General features: G+C 52.8%; 1 protein-coding gene across 1 annotated transcript in view; it reads right to left on the bottom strand.

Annotated features, from left to right (window-relative positions):
• Window positions 1–254: 254 nt before the first annotated feature.
• The window catches only part of KCNK13 (potassium two pore domain channel subfamily K member 13), a 65004-nt gene continuing 47312 nt past the window's right edge, over window positions 255–17946 (bottom strand). The window contains exon 3 of the mRNA XM_037031538.1: window positions 255–1585. Within this exon, the coding sequence (XP_036887433.1) occupies window positions 693–1585 (893 nt within the window). The 3' untranslated portion in view covers window positions 255–692. The remainder of the gene's footprint in view (window positions 1586–17946) is intronic.

Raw genomic sequence — 17946 nt, forward strand, 5'->3', positions numbered from 1 at the left:
TCAAAGTAACCCTCCCACACCACTTCACCGCAGTTTAAAGGCCTGAAGCTGAATCTTGTTTTCTCAGCACACTGAGGTCCCGGTAACACCTCAGCCAAGCATTAAGATCTTTAAAAATGAAAGAAAGAAAAAGCAGAAAGCAGAGAAACAGGTAAAGAGTAAAATAGATGGTTGGTTGCCATGGCCACAGGCCCACGGCCCTGTCTGCTCTGAAGGCAGCCCAGAGCCCTGATACACTTTCAAACAGTTCCCTGTGTTTTGTTTAGTTTTAAGTGGCTGGGAGAGGAAGTGAATTCAGCTATGCAGAGTTCCTGGGGAAAATTAGGATCTTCAGGATTTTTATGTCCACATAAAGGACAGAGCCGCAGGGAATCAAGCCTTACCTTCACCCCGCCTTCCCGCAGGCCACAACAACCCTGGAGCAGGATGAGCAAAGAAACAGGGCCAGGTCTGCGCGTTCGTGTTCAAAGGACTGAGTTGAAACGTAAGAATAAAGATGAGGAGAAAGGCCCGGCTTCGGCTTCCCACAGCCCTCGACATTGGCTGCTTGTTGGAGCCTAGAAGATGTGGTTTCTGGAGCTGGGCTTTTAAAGAAGCCGGGAGGAAGAGCTCCAGAACCAAGCCATCCTTGCGCAGAGCTGAGTCGGGTGGCAGCACCTTCCGTGGCCACTCTCCCCTCGGCCTCCTCTATCCTACCTGTCCCCACTCGTCTCTGCCAGCCTGTTGTTCATTATCGCAAAGGCTCCCACTCCGCCTGAGAACTCATTGTCCCTGTGCAGCGAGCCTGTCTGGTGGGGGCAGCCATTGGCCGCCTCGGGCAGCTGCTTCTGCAGGATGGGCAGCGTGGCCTTGTTGGCTATCGGGCAGTCCTTCCCGGAGATTCCCTCCCCCGAGGGACTCCGCCCATCCAGGTCACTCTCCATCACCCCGTCCGTTTCAATGGAGACGCTGCACGGGTTCTGGACATTGCCCGGCATGATCACGTTCCTCCGCGACCGGGGGAGCCCACTCTGGCACTGCTGGCGGCAGCCGCCACCCACCTTCCTCAGGATCCAGTTCACGGACTGTTTGATGAGGATGGAGATGACATTGAACAAGGAGTAGATGCAGCAGACGCCCATGAGGATGAAGACAAAGTTGGCGAAGCGGTAGATGCCTTGGCTCTCGTACTGGGCGTTCTGGCTGCTGACGAGGTCCCCGAAGCCGATGGTGCTGAAAGCCACAAAGCAGAAGTACAGCGAGTCGAAGTAGCTCCAGCCTTCGATGGAGCTGTACATGGCGGAGGCGCAGCAGGAGATGAGCAGGGAGGCCAGGCACAGGATCAGCATCACGTAGTACACGGAGGGCTTCCAGCCGGCCAGGCCATCCGCCTCCGACCTGCCCAGGTTCTTCAGGCTGTCCTGGGGCAGCGCCCTGCGTCGCCGCAGCTGCCGCTGGTGGCACGACTTCATGATGTAGGCGATGACGGTGATCAGTCGCTCCAGGAACAGGTTGAAGAACAAGATGGTGCTTGCACACCCGATGAGGCCATAAAAGATCAGGAAGATTTTTCCTCCGACTGTTCCCGGGGTTGTCATCCCAAACCCTGCAGGGGGCAAAAGTCAGAGGAGACAGGAGTGAGGGAGGGCTTTGCTGGGAATGGGGGGTAGGGCCTTGGCTTGGATGTGGGCAAAGTATGCAGTCCTGGCCCTCCTAGCAAGGAGGGGGACGTTCTTGCCTCCTTTTGAAGACACTGGGGGATGTTCAGGGCTGTGGCTATTGTGCAAATCAGAAAAAGGCACCTTGTACTATAGGGGTACAGCCAGGGACTGGTGAAGATCACGCGGGCTGGGCTCCACTGTGCTAGCCGACCTGTACAGCGCAGACCCTGAACCACCGCACTCAACAGGCATTCTTCAGAGAGGCAGACGAAGGCTGATACACAGACAAGGCTGGCACGGACGCAACGAAATTCACTTGCTCTATAAACTTCCCGAGCGCCGCTCCAGGGATGAGCAATGGAACTGTGGAAGAGACGGGGGGCTCTGGTCTGGGGGGGGCGATTGCTTGATTGGGGTGGATATTATGCTGGAAGAGGCACAGGACCCCATGGGAGCTGCTTAGGGGGGAGCCCACCTCCTAAGCAGGTTTGGGGTTCTGGGCAGATGAAGCAGGGGGAGTGGAAAGGTAGGGAGGAGTCAGGCAAAGAGGAGGTTGTCAGTGTGGGGATGGTGGTGGGGGTGGGGCTGTCCTGGGCAGAGAGACAGTGGATGCCAGCTTGTGCCGGGTTGAGAAATTTGCTCAACATTTTCTCATTTTTGAACAACATTCTTCCAGCACCCACCTCAGGCTCTGGAAGTGAAATCTGAGGTGTGGGTTGATAAAATACAAAATGTCTCTCTAGCTTTTGTCTTTCCCTCTTCGCAGTTTCTACCTCCTTGACCTGTCTACCCACCCACACAGACACGTTAATGAGCAAACCAACTGTAGGATAATGGGCGTCGCTAAGAACAATGAGAAACAGACATGAGCGCAGGGATACCCTTGCCAAGAGCCAGAAAAGAGCTTTCTCGTGTAGCATGAGATTCAAATGGGCTAATGTTTCTTTTCCAAAGTCTTCCTGTCCCATCCCAGCGGCGACCACTATTTCCCGGTTGGAGGGCCCGGCGGCAGTTGTTGTTACCAGAGACTCAGCATCAATAACTTCCGGAAATGATTGAGCACCTGTTCCGTGCAAGAGCCCGCGTAGGGGTTTGGGTCACACCAAGGCAACCCTGTACAGGTCCTGGACCTCAGGGAGAGCAGCATCCAGGCTGAGACAGATCTACAAAACCGGGCACAGCGAATCCAGGCCTGGAACAAAGGCGCGGTGGGGCTGCCCTGGCTTCGGGGTCCTGGCTGCAGCCTCACGGGGGAAGAGCCAGTGACCTGGGTGCAGTCAGGTGTGCTGCCGAAGCCCACCCACAAGCCCGACAAACCGGTTTTCCAATGAATGAGGCTTCTTGAGGTTTCGAGACCTGTTGCAGGGATTTAACATTTCTAGATCCTCTCTTGTTTATTTGGTGTTAAAACATTCAGTTTTATTTAAAAAAGGACAGTCCACGGCCTTTGATTATACCTGCTGTGTTGGACTGACCACCGCCATCTTTTCAATCAGCAAAAATAACAGAAAATGGTGTCCACGGAGCAGTGGCAGGCAGCCCCCCCCCCCCCCCGATGTCGGCAGCTGGAGGGGTTTCCACACCTTTCACCACTCTCGGGGCTCCGAGTGTGTACGTGGATAATGCAGTCTTTGTCACGGAAAGCTTCCCTCTTCCCGAGCCCGTGGATCAGGGCATCTGGGCTACCTTGGGTCAAGGATAATAAGCCTCAGGGCTCCCCTTGCTGTAGGAAAGGACAGAGGCACGATCAAAGGCCTGTCCTGGGGCTGTGACCCCAACGCCTCACACCCACGCCGGGGAGCTGGGTGCTCATTTCTAGTCTGTTGGTCCCGTTGGATGAATGAGAAAAAGAAGGATGTAGTAACTTGCCCAAAGGCAGAGAGCCAGACTCAGAAGCACGATTTGTCCGGTCCCCACCACAGTATCAGCAATGTGACTAATTATGCACATGGATGCTCGCCAAGTCTTTTCGTTCACTAACGAACTCCTCAGCAACATGCGTATCATAAGGAGAGTACAGCCTAAAAGATAACAGGGAAATGACTAAATAATGTAGCCATGAACATGAACCCACTGCCATTGTATACACAAGGAGTTTTTTAAAGACAGGAGACCCTGCTAAGTGGAGAGAAAACAGAACTGAGCGTGTCCACGCCACGGCTCCAGCGGGCTGTTGGGCCAACCTCACGCATGTATCTTGCACAGCACTTGTTTCTTCGGTGGAGAATTATCTCTAACATTTCTTATGCTAGCTGATAGGCCCTATGGGGCAAATTTGACAGCAATACTTACAGTGCTTAATAGCCACCTCTTGCAAATGGATTCCAGAGCAGACCCTTCCTGATGGCTGCCCGCCTGTGGGGTACAAACTGATGGTACCTCACACAGACACGCCCTGCCCTGTTTGCAACGAAGCGTGTTTCAGGGACGTGACCACCCAGACAAGAGAGCGAGGCCGGAAAATGCTCACGTTAATGCCCTCACGTCCAGGTTCTCACCTGATGACCCAGGGCTCCAACCCTGTAACTGGAAGCTGTAGTTGTGCGCCCTGTGCAGACATACTGTGTAGGAGATCATTCCCCTCCCCTCCCACAGCTGCAGCCCCGGTGCACCAGCAAATCCAAGCTGACGACTTGAGCCCTGGCCAGTGAGGCTCAGTGGGTTGAGTGCTGTCTTGTGAAGTGAAAGGTCACTGGTTTGAGTCCCAGTCAGGGCGCATGCCTGGGTAGTGGGTTTGGCCCCTGGTTGGGAGGTGCATGAGGCAACTGGTACATGTCTCTCTCACACATGGACGTTTCTCTCCCCCTCCTGCCCCCTCCTTTCCCTTCACTCTAAAAATAAGTAAAATCTTGTAAAAACTAAGCTGATGACCCCAAATCCTTTTTCAGGACCTTATAAACCCCACCCCCTGCTTTGTTATCCTCACCGGAGGACGTGCTATAGCGAAGGGAAGAGAGGGAGAGAGAGAAGGAGAGAAACATCAGTGTGAGACAGAAACATCAATCAGGTGCCCCCCATACGGGGGGCCAAACCCACCACCCAGGCACGTGCCCCGACCAGGAATCCAACCCACAACCTGTCGGTATACAGGACGATGCTCCTACCAGCTGAGGCACACTGGCCAGGGTGACTCTATAAAACTTTTAAAAATACTTGCCCCCATCCCAAACACTGGTCATTGGGTTCCACAAGCTGGAATTCAGCCGATAACTAGAACTTCCCTTTGGCTCACTGGAATTTCATGTTGTGCTGTGTCTGTGTTCACCATCACTTCCCTTCTGTGAACTAAATAGGAGCAAACCCTATGAGTTAATAACATCAAGCTAAGAACGTCTCTCCACAGCCAGCCACTGGTTAGTTAGGGAGAGGACCCAGTGGGGTGTGAGCTGGCCTCCTCCGGCCCCATGGGTTTTCCTCCCAGTCCTGCCCACGTGTTAAACCTTTTGGGTTCTTAGGCACAAGGCCATTTGCTGTTTCTTTCGGCGGTATGACGCAGGCAGGATAGCATCACAGGGAGAATGATAATGGGGACAGGCATTTATGAGGACGGAGTACCTGCTCTGAGCTGGGCCCTGGGCCTGGAGCTTTATAGGAAATCACTCCTTAGTCCTCATGCCGACCTTGAAGGGGAAACCTGAAATACTGAGAGGTCAAGGAACTTGCTCCAAGTCACACAGCTAGTGAGCGAGGGGCCTGGGTCCTAGTGCAGACGGTGATTAACCTAGGCGTGTGATGGTCAAGTTTTCCTGGTTGTCCCTTCGGTAAAACGAGGGAAGGGTGGCCCAGATGAACTCTAAGGACCTTCCAGTTCCAACATTCTGTGATGTGTGTGTGCAGGACAGAAATCTGAGCTCACTCTACCTGTCTGATCACCCCAGGATTTTGGGGGAGCTCACCTTGGGTGTCCATGGCTCCCCTTCTACAGGCCAGGCAGGTGAATCTAAGTCTACCTGAAGAACGGTTCCACCTGTGACTGTCTGCACCACGGGGACATCACAGACTGACTGAGCGTATTTCAGACAGCGTCGAGAAGTGGAGGGGGAAACCTCTCCACTGCGTGCCAGGGGCTAGCTGTCTCGGGGTGCGTGCAGAGGTTAGGAGTCCTTCCCAAAGTTGAGGGTGTGTTCGGGAATCTGCTATTTTGAAGGTTATGACTCCTCTCTCATGTTGTTAACAGTAAAGCATCTTTGACAAAACACTAGGAAATCAGAGGCAGTAAAGACTGAACTCTTTTCCTGGTAACTTCTGAAGGAGGGGCCGTTTTCTAGACTCTTCAGCAATAGTAGGTCATAAGTAAAAATAAAGTTACTTCTTACCCTACGTGTGAAGTTGAGCACTGGGCTATGACAACAAAGAACTCTTTAAGTCCTGCCCATCACTATAACTCACAGTGGTTTTTATACTCAGAAAGCAGCAAGAAATGGGCATCTAGGGGGGCTGCGCCCATCAGCTCCCCTGGAGGAACGTTACAAATTTCATCTCCCGGAGAAGCACGTGGAGTCGTGACCTCGAGCGCTGAGGGCTGCTTTCCTCTTCACCCAGGCCGCAGGTAGTGCGGGGGCGGAGATAAGTGCAGCCATTACTTTTCCAACTCTGCTCAGATTTAAAGAGGGGGTGGGGGTGGGGAGGCACCACTGACTCATCTCAAGTAGGTGTTTCAGTTCCAGAGCTACTTAGCTTTTAAATCATGAACCGGCTCCACAAAAGCAAGCATGTTTGTTTTTACAGTTACGTTTTCTCTTGAGCAAAACCGCCCTGCCCCAGGCCCCGAAGAAATGATCCGATAGAGCGGAACATCGCCACGATGCAGGGCGCGTACCTGCTGAGAGGCGAGCTTCTTCCGCCCCCGGGGACCAGATCTGGCCGCAGGACGTTTTAGGAATTAGGAAGATGCTACCCGTGTGTATCCCGATGGCGCTCAGCTCACCCCAACACCCTCCCTGCGCCCATGGTGGCCTGTGGCGTCCGGGTGCTCCCGAGAATCCAGTTTGACAGCCAAGCTGCCAAATAGCAGGGCTGGCTCTCTCGTCTCTGGGGGTTTCACGGAGACGTGTGATGCAGTAACCAAAACGGAGCAGGGGCCTGGGCCAGCTGAAGGGCAGGCCATAGAGGACTTAAGGAACAAGCGTGGTATTTACCACGCATCATCTCTGTTTGTCCCCAGTTCGTACCTCTTCTCCTCCAACCCATGAAATTTCCTCTGTATTAGGAACTAAATATTCCTGTCCCCCAAACACACATTCTGTGCTGAAACTTTACCCCTTGGTGTGGCATATGAGGAGGTGGAGCCCTCAGGATGGGGTTCGTGCCCTTCACAGGGTCTCGGGAGAGGTCTTTCTCCCTCTCCCTGCCCTCTGCCAGGTGAAGATGCAACAGGAAGTCCGCATTCTGCCACCCAGAGGAGGGCTGTCCCCCCAGAACCCAGCTGTGCGGGCCTCTGACCGCAGGAGACTCCCAGCCTCAAGCACGGTGGGAAATGAATGTCTGCTGATGATTAGTCACCCTGTCTCTGGCATTGGTTACGTGGCCCGAGCTAAGCCGGTCTGTTGCTATTGCACCATTATTTACCTTGCGTTACCTAGAATCTCCTAGAAATATTTGGTAAACATTCTCATGTTTCCTGTGAAGATCAGCTCTGGCGAACCACAGCTCCCTATAGAAAATCACGTTTTCCTTTTCCTTCCCTCCCTCCCTCCCTCCCTGCCTTCTTCCCTTCCCCTGCCCCCCTTTCATTTCTTGAGGCACCCACCCCTCAGGCCCAGTTTCCCTGAGGCCCATCCAGGGCTGTAGCTGAATGAATCTCTGCTCTGCTGTGAACTGGTTTTTGAGGGGCCCTCTGGGGCTCTCTTCTCAAGAACATTTAATTTTTATATTATTAGTTCCAGAAAGCAGTCAAAATGTTCTTTTGCCCAAAGCCCATAGAGAACCCATTTTGAAGGCCCTGTGGCACCATGGCACAAATGAGATCAGTACAATAATTTAACTGCCCAAGGAAATGTTCGAAAAGATCGTAACAGTGGTGTTTTAGCTGGTTGCAGGGGAAGGAAGGGCTGGGTCGCTAGGGCTTAATTTTCCCACCAAAGGAACACACGCCGAAGACAGGCACTTCCCCTGAACTCTGGCTATTGACCCAAACGTGAGGGTCTTTGGTAAGCTACTTTTTAAAAATGGAAATGCAAGATTAGAGCCAGAGAACAAGTCTGAGGCCCCCGGTGCACACCAGAACCCCGGTTCACAGAATCAGCTGCACAGCGTGTCCATCGCCCTGTTTATACTGAGTGGGGTCAGATTTCATGGTGAACACTGGGGCCTGGAAAAGGACGAGGTCATTGGTACCCGCTCTGGGGGATGGAAGAGGCATGAGCAGCCTCGCACTCGGGCAACAGGCCTCCAGGAGAAGGTTTAAGCTGTTGCTATCGTCTCAGAGGTGCTCTCCCTGGAGGCTTCTGGGGCTGACGCCAAGGGCTTGTGGTTAGACGACATCATTTCTAGTTGGGCTGGCAGCACAGGCTCTTCAAGACAAGTTGACCTAGTTTGCCCTTTCCCCCTTAAAAACACCCCGCACCTCCACCTTTCTCTTCTCCCCAACACGCATGTGGAGTGGTCCTTGTCCCTGGCGGGTCCCCTGTGTGCTTCAGCTCTGCTCATTTGTTGGACAGTGACTGTGTCCCATGCGCCTGACACTGAGCTAATGTTACCAGGAAACAAGACATCACCTCTCCATTACCTGCAGCTAGAGTCCTTCCAGAATCTATAACTTTTTCCCCACCAATTTCTGTTTCATTGCCTACAGTTTTCACATGTTTCTTGGCCTTCTGTATTTCCTGATGAGCTTTGGAACCATTTGGCGAGGTTCTGGAAAAGACATTCGGATTTTGATGGGGGTTGCCTTATGTTCAGAGACCACGCCGTGACCAACCTGAGTTTTGGTCCGGGACCACCGTATCTCTGCCTCCATTCACAGAACTCTGGACAGCCAGCCCCGGAGAGTTTTGTGAGTTCTTCACAGGGACCCTGCACCAAGTTTGCCACACGGATTCCTGCTTCACGGCTTTTGTAAAAGATGATGTGACTGAAGTCTTTAACTCCACCACATATATTTTTGGTCGCTTGTTTTATTATTAATTTCTTTTATAGAAGCAAAGCACAGGAAGTTAGGGCACAGGGTCAAATCAGAGATGAAGGGCCAAGGAGAGGCCAGAATCCAAATGGAACTCCCCCATCTGGTATCTGAGCCTGTGCCAGGACCCACCCACCCACCCACCCACCGCCCGGTGATCTCAGGGCAGAGGCCATTTGCCCTGCTCTAAGCCCCTTCCTTGGTAGGCAGGGACAGGCTGCCAGGTGACATGGCTCTGGGGAGAAAAGCTGGGCCCTGAGTGGCTGTGGCTGCCCCACCTGCAGCGTTGCTGCCTCTGCGTCTCCGTCACGACTCAGAGGCTGCCAGCTGCAGCCCACGGCCCCTCTCCTGATTCCTCTTTCAGTTCTGATGACACCAGGGGAGAGACCTCAAGGAAACAGGCGCTTTATGCACAGCACAGTGCTCGCTGAACGCCCACTGTGTGCAGGGGGTGGGCCACGCACTGAGGTCAGGGAGAAGTAAATGCATTTCCCGCCTGCAAGTGCAGGGGCGGGGACAGAAACGTAGCGAGTGTAAGTGACTGATGATAACAATAATAACAGCGACAGCATTTAGCACACATTTCTGGCACCAGGCTCTGTGCTCTGAGCGTCACATGGGCTATCTTACCTAATCTTTAGAAGCCCAAGAAGTAGGCACTACTGGCATTCTTATTCCCACGTCACACATGAGACTCACGGAGAAAATAAATGGCCCAGAGTCACGCAGCTGATAAGCGGTGAAGCCGGTATAAGAAATACAGTCTTTCTGACTCCAAGGCCAGTGCCATAATCACTAACCCCTGCTGACTCCTGGGATGCTAGGGGCCACCCTGGGGGCCACCTGACTCTGACTGGGCCTAGGGGAGGCCCGGGGTGTCAGAGAAGGCTTTCCCTGGGTGGGGGTAGGGGGTGATGCCCAAGCTGAGTGGTATAGGCAAAGTGACAGGAGCAACGCTCCAGGCCAGGAAACTCCTTCCGGTGCATAAGATGGGGCTTAAAAAAGAGCACAGTGTGTCCAGGAAAGGGACAGTAGGGTAGGGATGGACAGGGCATCTGGGGACAGATTGGCAAAGTCCAGATCAGGCCCTTACGACCATGCAGCCCAGCACAACCCTGTGCTGCACACCCCTCAGGCCTCGGCAAGCCCCAGAATGAAAGCCCCCTGTGAACAGGGAGCCCCTGTGTCAATCCAATCGGGTTACTCACGAAGCGCTGCTAGCCATAGCTTCCTTAAAGGAGTCCCTGTTAGCGTGTACGCTTAGTTCAGCCTTCCCCACGTCTCCCCATTGCTTCTCCTCCTGCTGGGCAGCAGGTGCACCCTGCAGGGGCTTGCCCGACCTCCCCTCGCTGCCGTGCGCTGCCGTGCGCTGCCGCACCACCTCCCTGTCGTGGCACTTGTACAGCACGCTTGTAGTAAAATGCAAAATGGTGCTCTGCACCCATGGTATTCGACCGGGAGCCCCTGGAGAGCAGGGAGGGGTGTTGGCGCTTACTTGTCTGTGCAGCTCCAGGATCCTACGGGTGGAGCGGATCACCAAAGCCAGGGACACGTCTACACAGATGGACAGGAAGAAAAGACACAGATGACCAATACTGAAATAGGAGAAGGCCCATCGCCACTGACCCTCAGGAAATGAAAAAATAACACGGGAATATCGTGAACGGCTGATGGGCCACACATTCAGTAGATCAGCTAAAATATTCAAAGCCCTTCGAAGACACAAACTACCAAACCTCACTGAAGAAGAAACGGGTACTGGGTTTATGGTTAGAAGTTTTCTCACAAAGAAGTCTCGAGCCCGGGCAGCCTCGCCGAGAAACGCCGTTCCACATCCAAGGGAGCTGAGATGACCAACCCCACAAAATGGAGAGAAAATCGGAAAGGAAGGAGCATTTCCGACTCCTCCGTGAGTTCAGCACCCCTCTGCCCCCAAAGAGGGGAGAAGACCTAACAGGAAACCCGTGCACCCGAGTCCCCGGGGAGCACGGACACGGCGATGCTGAGCAGCGTTATGGCAAAGCAAACCCAACGACACATACGAAGGATAATGCATCGCCGCGAGTGGGGATGTATGTCAGGAATGCCCGGTTGATTCCGCATTTGGAAATCAGGGTGATTTACCGTATCGACAGATCAAAAAAGGCAAAACTACACGACCACGCAGTAGATGCAGAAGCGTCAACAGAATTTGACATTCATTCACGGTAACGACTCTCAGCCGACTGAGAACAGATGGGAACTTCCTCAGTGTGATAAAGGGTAAATACCAACCCCCACCCCCCCACAGCTAACACTGTATTTAACAGTGAAAGACACTGTTTTTTCCTTCACTATGATCATGAACAAGCCTGCTACGACCACTTGCCCATTTCTATTCAACGTCACACTGGAGGTTCCAGGGCAGTCAGGCAAGAAAAAGAGAGAAAAGGCAGGTTATAAAGAAAGAAGGAAAACTGTCTTTATTAACAGAAAACATGATGGGTATGTAAAAAAACCCAACAGACTCTAAAAAAAATTCAAGAACTAATATATGAGTTCTTGTACTACTTGATTTCAAGACATTGCAGTTACCAGAATGGAGCCATGTGGTGTTAGTGTGAAGACAAACAGATCAATGAAACGCGATAGAAACAGACCTGCACAACCCATGTTCAACTGGGTTTTGTTTACAAGGGTGCCTGGCAATGCAATCAAGAATGAGAGTGTCTTTAACGAACGGTGCTAGCAAAAGTGGAAGGGCGGTAAGAAGGAATACACCACTGGTCCATGCAGCCTCATGGATGGATCTCAAAACGATCGTGCTGTGTGGAAGATGCCAAAGAGAGTCCACACTGTGAGGGCAAGCGGAGCTTTGCTTTTGGGGTGCTTAATTATTTCGAGCATAAAAAATACGCTTTTTGGGGGGGTTGATTATTTCAAGCTGGTTATTTTTAAGAAACAGAGACTCAGAAAAAAGCCCTTTGACCTTCCCCTAACTGCCTTAGAGAATTTAGACAGAGGACCCGGGGACAGCATCATAGAAAATGTTAGTTTGATATGAACTAGTGTGCTAGATATGGAGGAACCAGCATGGCCCTTTGGTCAAAGTCCCCTCTGTGTCCTATTATCAGTGATGGCCTGGCAAACTCCTGCTTTTCTAGCTGCCCTGGTCCAGTGTGGCGTATGAGCCCCACCTGACCAGCCCGTCCTCAGGCCCCGTATTCTTCTGCCACCCCTCCGCGTATGTACATACGTAATAAATCTGGTTATTTTCTCCTGTTACTCTGTCTCATGCCAATTTGGGTATCAGACCAATCAGAAGAACTTAGAAGGGTGGATGTAGAACCATTTATCCCTCCCACAGCAGAGAGGGGGTCATCTGAGATGGGCAGGGGCACAGGGAAATTTGGGGGAATGATGGGGGTACGTTCATTACCTTAACTCTTTAGGTGGTTTCATAGGTGCGGAGATATGTCAAAACCCATCAAATCGTACACCCTGGATACGTACAGGTTAATACTTCAATTATACTTCAATAAAACTGTAAAAGATAAATCTATGGCTTAAAGCAAATAGCTCTCTGTCTATTCAGCCTTAGAGTGCAATGTCACATACTGGTGTGTGTCTGCACTGGTGGCAGGTCCCCGGGAGGGTGGCCGCATTTTAGCATCCCTGCCAGGAAGAGAGGACGGGACTGAGATGTGGGACCCCGGGTGGGCTGCCCACAGCAGCCAGCTCTCTTGTTCTCAATGACGTGGAGAAGCTAAGATGTCCAGGAGGACGCCAGCCCGGGGGGTGGGGGGTGGAGTGATGTCCCCCCTCTCATCAGTCCACTGAGAAACAACATGCCGTCCCCTAATGCACAGGTGGCAAACACAAGGCCCGTGGGTCGAATCCGGCCCTCCACCTGGTTTTTTTTGGCCTGACACCTTGTTTCTACCTGGCAGCAGTGCTGAGCTCTCACTTAACTGTTAAGGAGTTGTTACATTTATACATCCGGCCCTTTGAAGGCAACTGCGAGGCTGATGTGGCCCCCAGGGAAAATGAGTTTGACGCCCTGCCCTAATGTGAGTGGTGGGGTGCTGAAAGCCATGAGGGGCTCGAGTCCCACCCCCATGCTGCTGTAAGTGGCTGTGATTTACTCGTTCCCCAGGAAATGTCAATCACAAGAACCACCACCAACATTGGCGATTGACAGGCTGAGGCCAGCACAGAACGGTCCTGCACCCCCCCATGTCTCAGTGTGGCCACTCTCCACCTGCAGGGCCACCCCAGCCAAGCAGTGAGGTCTCCGACGGGGGGTGACCATGCGGGTGGACGCCAACCTACAGCCCCGTTTCCTCCCGGCACCCAGAGTTGCCTGTTATATTAAGCTTTCATTCTGAGAGCGAGTGTGTAAATACATACATTGGGAATTGTCACGCCCTTGCTGAAAACCCTTCAGTGGCATCCCGTTGCACAAAAGGAAACCGCTAGAGTTCCCCACCATGGCTCCCGGGGCCCTGCGCACTCCAGATGTCACCTTATCTTCAAACTCACTCTGAGACGTTCTCCCCTCGCTCACTGTGCTCTGGCTGCCCCCCCCCCCCCCCATGCACGGTCCCTCCCCCTTATCTGCAGTTGTGTTTCCCAGGGTTTCAGTGACCCGCAGCCAACTGTGGTCTGAAAAATATTAAATACACGATTCCAGAAATAAACAATTCATAAGTTTTAAATTGCGTGCCGTTCCGAGTAGCGCGATGAAATCTCGAGCCGCCCTGCTCTGTCCTGCCCGGCTGTGAATCACCCCTTTGTCCAGCTCATTTATGCTGCTGTGTGGGCATCCGGCCCACGAGTCACTCAGCAGCGGTCTCAGTTGTCACTCAAAGAGAGAGACACCACACTCACATAACTCTTATTGCAGTACATTGTTATAGCTGTTCTATTCTATTATTAGTTATTTATTATTTTACTGTGCCTAAGTTATAAATTAAACTTTACCGTAGGTATGCATGTATTGGGTTCGGTACTGTCTGTGGTTTCAGGCAGCCACTAGGGGGCTTGGAACACACCCCAGTGAGTAAGGGGGCTACTGGGTCTGTTTGTCTCTCTGCCGGAATGCTCTTTTGTGGCTCTCGGTTCACACCGCGGACCTCGGGCCTCAGCGTCGATACAGCCTGTCCAGACCCGTGGCCACCTGAAAAGGAGGCTGCCCCTCCGCCCAGTTGCACACTATCATTTCCATCTGCTCTTTTTTTTAAGCACTTGCCCTTATCTCGAATGACCTCTTTATGTACTCGTTATAATAGAACAAGAGCTCCACGAGACAATGAACCTCATCCCCTCTCTCTCTCTGCTCTCTCTCCAGGGCCAAGGAGGTGCCTGGGCCGCACTGGCTCCCATGTGGCTTTGTCCCTCCAGAGTTTTCTGAGCCACGCTCTGTGTGGTTAATGGAACCAGTCCTTCATGCCTTGCTGGACCGCCTCCCTGGAACCCCATGGTTGCCTTCAAAACACTGTCTGCCGGGATGTGCTTCTTTCCAGCCCACCCTTCTCCTGTCCCCTTCTCCTGGGGCAAGCCTGGAGTCCAGGACCCCCGGGTCCTCCAGGGGTGACATCTGGCTGCCTGTGCAAGGCCATCCTGCAGGTGTTGCCCCGCCGCGCTGCAGAGGCCTGCTGCAGTTAGCCGTCTTGCTTAGGGGAGTGCAAAGCTCCTAACCAGCTTCTTTAGAGTGATCCTGTGCTCTGTCCTAGGCTATCACAGATTGCCCCACAGGAGGCAACTTCTCACTAGCAGTCGAAGGGATGCCAGTAGCTGGTATGAAAATATGTGTGCAGATCAGAAAGAGACTTCCCCCCGGACAGACACAGCCCCCTGGGAGCAGGGGGTGGTGTGCACACAGGCTGGATTTAGCCCTCCATCCCCCTCTTCAGCTGGCGGTCTTCGTGCACGGCACACATCACATAGCGTCCTTGAGTGGTCGTCTCAGAGACCTGGTATCAAGCCCCTTGGGATGGACTTTTAGTTTCTCTTCCCTAAGCCTCTGTTCTCTGACATTTTATACAAACTCCCCATTACCCGTGGCAAACAGGCAACGGGAACACGAAAGGCAAAGACAACTCCCAGGTCTTACTCTAATAAATCTCATTACTTCCCGGGCCCCAATGCAGCGCCAGGTGCCGGGCCAGACACTTGAGCACGTCGTCATATTTTTGTCAACCATATGATGTCAGCACTTTGTGAAAAGAAAAATAAGTTGCAAAATTAAATGGCTAGATGACGCCGTCAGAAAATCAAAATCATTTATGCGTGTGTGAATAGACAGAATGCTCAGTAGTAGTGACTTCAGGGCAGGAGGACTTGTAATGGAACTTTACGCTTGATTGCTTCTGAATGGTTGAGACATTTTTCTTTACAGTGAGCATATAATTACTTTTATAAACAGAAAACAATAATGATATTTCTATTCCGGGAAAAATAACATGGGCTAAAACTACAAATAAGAAGTCAAATTAATGGCTTTGACTTTAAGGTGCTTTCATAAATGAATAAAAGTAAATATAAGTGAAATCTTTTATTTTCTGTCCTGGGTGCTGGCCAGCAGGGAAATGGCCCCAACCGACCCAGGCCAGGGGACGAGCTACTGACAGGCAGAAGTCACCCAGTCCCCACACGAACAGCCAAACGCAGGCCAGACTAACAAGGGAAGTCAATCTCCAGTTATAAGATGCTACAGGCTTTTTTAAGCGCACAGTTGTGGGTGGAAGCTGCTCAATACCATGCATGTGTCGGGGCCACCGAGTGGGAAAATGAATTCTGACTCTCGCAGCTCTAACGTGGCAAACACGCCGCTGACCGGCGGTTACACGTTTCCACAGCTCATGTCTTCCCTCCATTTGCAGGAATGAATTTGTTCCCAGTGCATCATCTCTAAACAGGCCTGGGAGCACTGGCTGCAGGGAAGCAGGGGCAGGAAGTGGGATTAGGGAGCTCCTGACCCTCTGCAGCCGGGAGAAAGGAAACCAAAGGCCAGGAGCAAGTTCACCACCGTTTTGTATGTTTACTTTGGCCCCTTTTAAATGAGCATGAACACGAAAGGAAGAAATACGAATCAGAAGAACTCGCTGAACTGCTTGCTCTGTGACCCGCAATTTGTCCTGTGAACAAACTACTCTCACTGCCTGTTTTGCTACTTTGTGACTAGGGCTCTGTTCTTCTTTTTCTCTCTCGCTGTCTGTCTGAGCCAGAGCAGCACTCACGGAATTACTCACGAAGGTGTAGCCTTGTGACTTCCAAGACCCAGCTGGTGGTAGCTTTCCCGCCGTCCCGAGTGGTGCTTAAGGGCCGACTGGGCCTGCAGCACCCCTCTGTTCGGCCCGGGATGAGGGGAGCGGGACGGGAGCACCCTCCCTGTCTGTCGCCTCTCCCCTAATCCACCCTGGAGCCTTCATCCAACGTCTGTCCACTGGACACTGGGAAGGGGATGACATCCCCTTCTGTTCCCACTTAGGAGTGGCCTGCTGCACGGGGACTACTGAGCAGACGCAAAGCTCTGGGACGGGCAAACAAGAGGCCTGCAAACCAGTCAGGGACCATCCAGTGCTTGGCTTTGGGTGGAGTGAGCAGGCACAGGCCAGAGATGGCACACCGCCGTCCTCCTTGACCCTCAGCCGTTCAGCCGTCCCCAGCCCATCTGCTCTCACCCACATTCTGGTCACTGCTCACAACCCTCGGACTGCCCTTCCTCCTGAGAAACACGGTTCTGTCTCTAGATGCCACCTGGCTTGTCCTCCCACCTACTTCATGGCTGCCCTGGTCCTAGCAAAGTTGGGCTGGCTGTGCCAGGCCTGCTGGCAGCCTGTGCCCTGAGGCCCGCCCTGCCCTTCCAGGGCCTGTGGAGTGGTCCCTGCAGGCCAGAGGGGTTTCAGCAGCTGGATGCCTGTTCTCCTCTCTCCTCGGGGAAGAACGTGGCTTGGCTACCTCCCTTCCTATCACAGTGACCTAGGACCCTTCTGAGAAGTCATTTCAGGCCCTTCTGGAAACCTCTTTAACACTCCACAAAGAAAGCCATGTACCTGAACTCAATTAGAATTGAAAACTTAAACATGGAAAAAGCTTCCTTTTCTTGAAGAGAGCATGAGCAGATCTAGAGCTGGAGTGCAAGTCATGCACCCTCAGACGTCCCCATGGAGGCCAGATGTTCCGCATGCCCACCTGAGCCTCAGGTGATACACCCCACCGAAGGCAGCACCGGTTGTGTTCTCTCCCTCGACTGACCATGAGTCAGTGCAGGTCACCTGCCACAGGTAGACGAAGGTGGGAGAAGTCCCCTCCAGCCTGACCCCCGACGGTCGGGGTCCGGGAAGATGGAAAACAATGGGATCTCAACAGCTTTCCCTTTTGAACATCTGAGAAACCACTTATCCAGCACCTTTATCAGCCTCGAAACAGTCTGAGGTGTCGGTGATCTCAGCCCCTCCCTTCCCGTGGACCTCAGCGAGGGATGCTGACCCTGCACCAGGACAGCGGGACCAGCCCTGAGGAGGCCCGTGGAGACACCGGCGGCCGCACACTTCCCGTCTTTCCTTTGCCAAGAAGTCATCAAGCACATAGAGGCTTTTCTCCCACAAAATCCACTTTGCCCTTATCTTTGTTTTCTTTTTGAATGAGTCCCAGTTGCAGGATTAGGCATGGATTTGTGTGTTTTTATTGGAAGACCCGGGTTGGCAGCCTGGAGATGAGAGTCCCCCAGAATGAGCCACCAGGCCCGGTTCCTCTGTGAACGAACACCGCGCATTGTAGTGCACTTGCTGATGACTTTGAATGTGAGCTGGGGTGTGTTAGGCATGAGCCCTGCAGCCGAGTCAAGCTCTCAGGGCAGTCCCACGCATGGTGACCAGGTCCCACAGTCCCCAGTGCAGGGCAGCCCCGTCATCTAGAAAAGTGTTCTGTTCAGCAGTCGCGACATTCTTTGCTTTTTTTCATAACAATTTGTTAACAATAACATTTAATATGTATTATTCCTAATAATACATGTCCACTGCAGGAAATTCAAAACATGTAGAGAAGCAGGGAAGAGAAATTACAGACCATCCTGAGTCCCGCCAACAGGAGGCGGGGTGAGCGCAGACCCCGATGCCTCCACTGGCGAAGCAGATGGACAGTGGCGCAGAATGGGAGGATGAGACCGGGCACCGCGCACGGGGCCTGGCCAGGCCTGCGTGA

This window comes from Sturnira hondurensis, unplaced genomic scaffold (genome assembly GCF_014824575.4).
Source record: "Sturnira hondurensis isolate 20B ecotype Veracruz unplaced genomic scaffold, ASM1482457v3 Scaffold0021143, whole genome shotgun sequence".
Lineage (NCBI taxonomy): Eukaryota > Metazoa > Chordata > Mammalia > Chiroptera > Phyllostomidae > Sturnira > Sturnira hondurensis.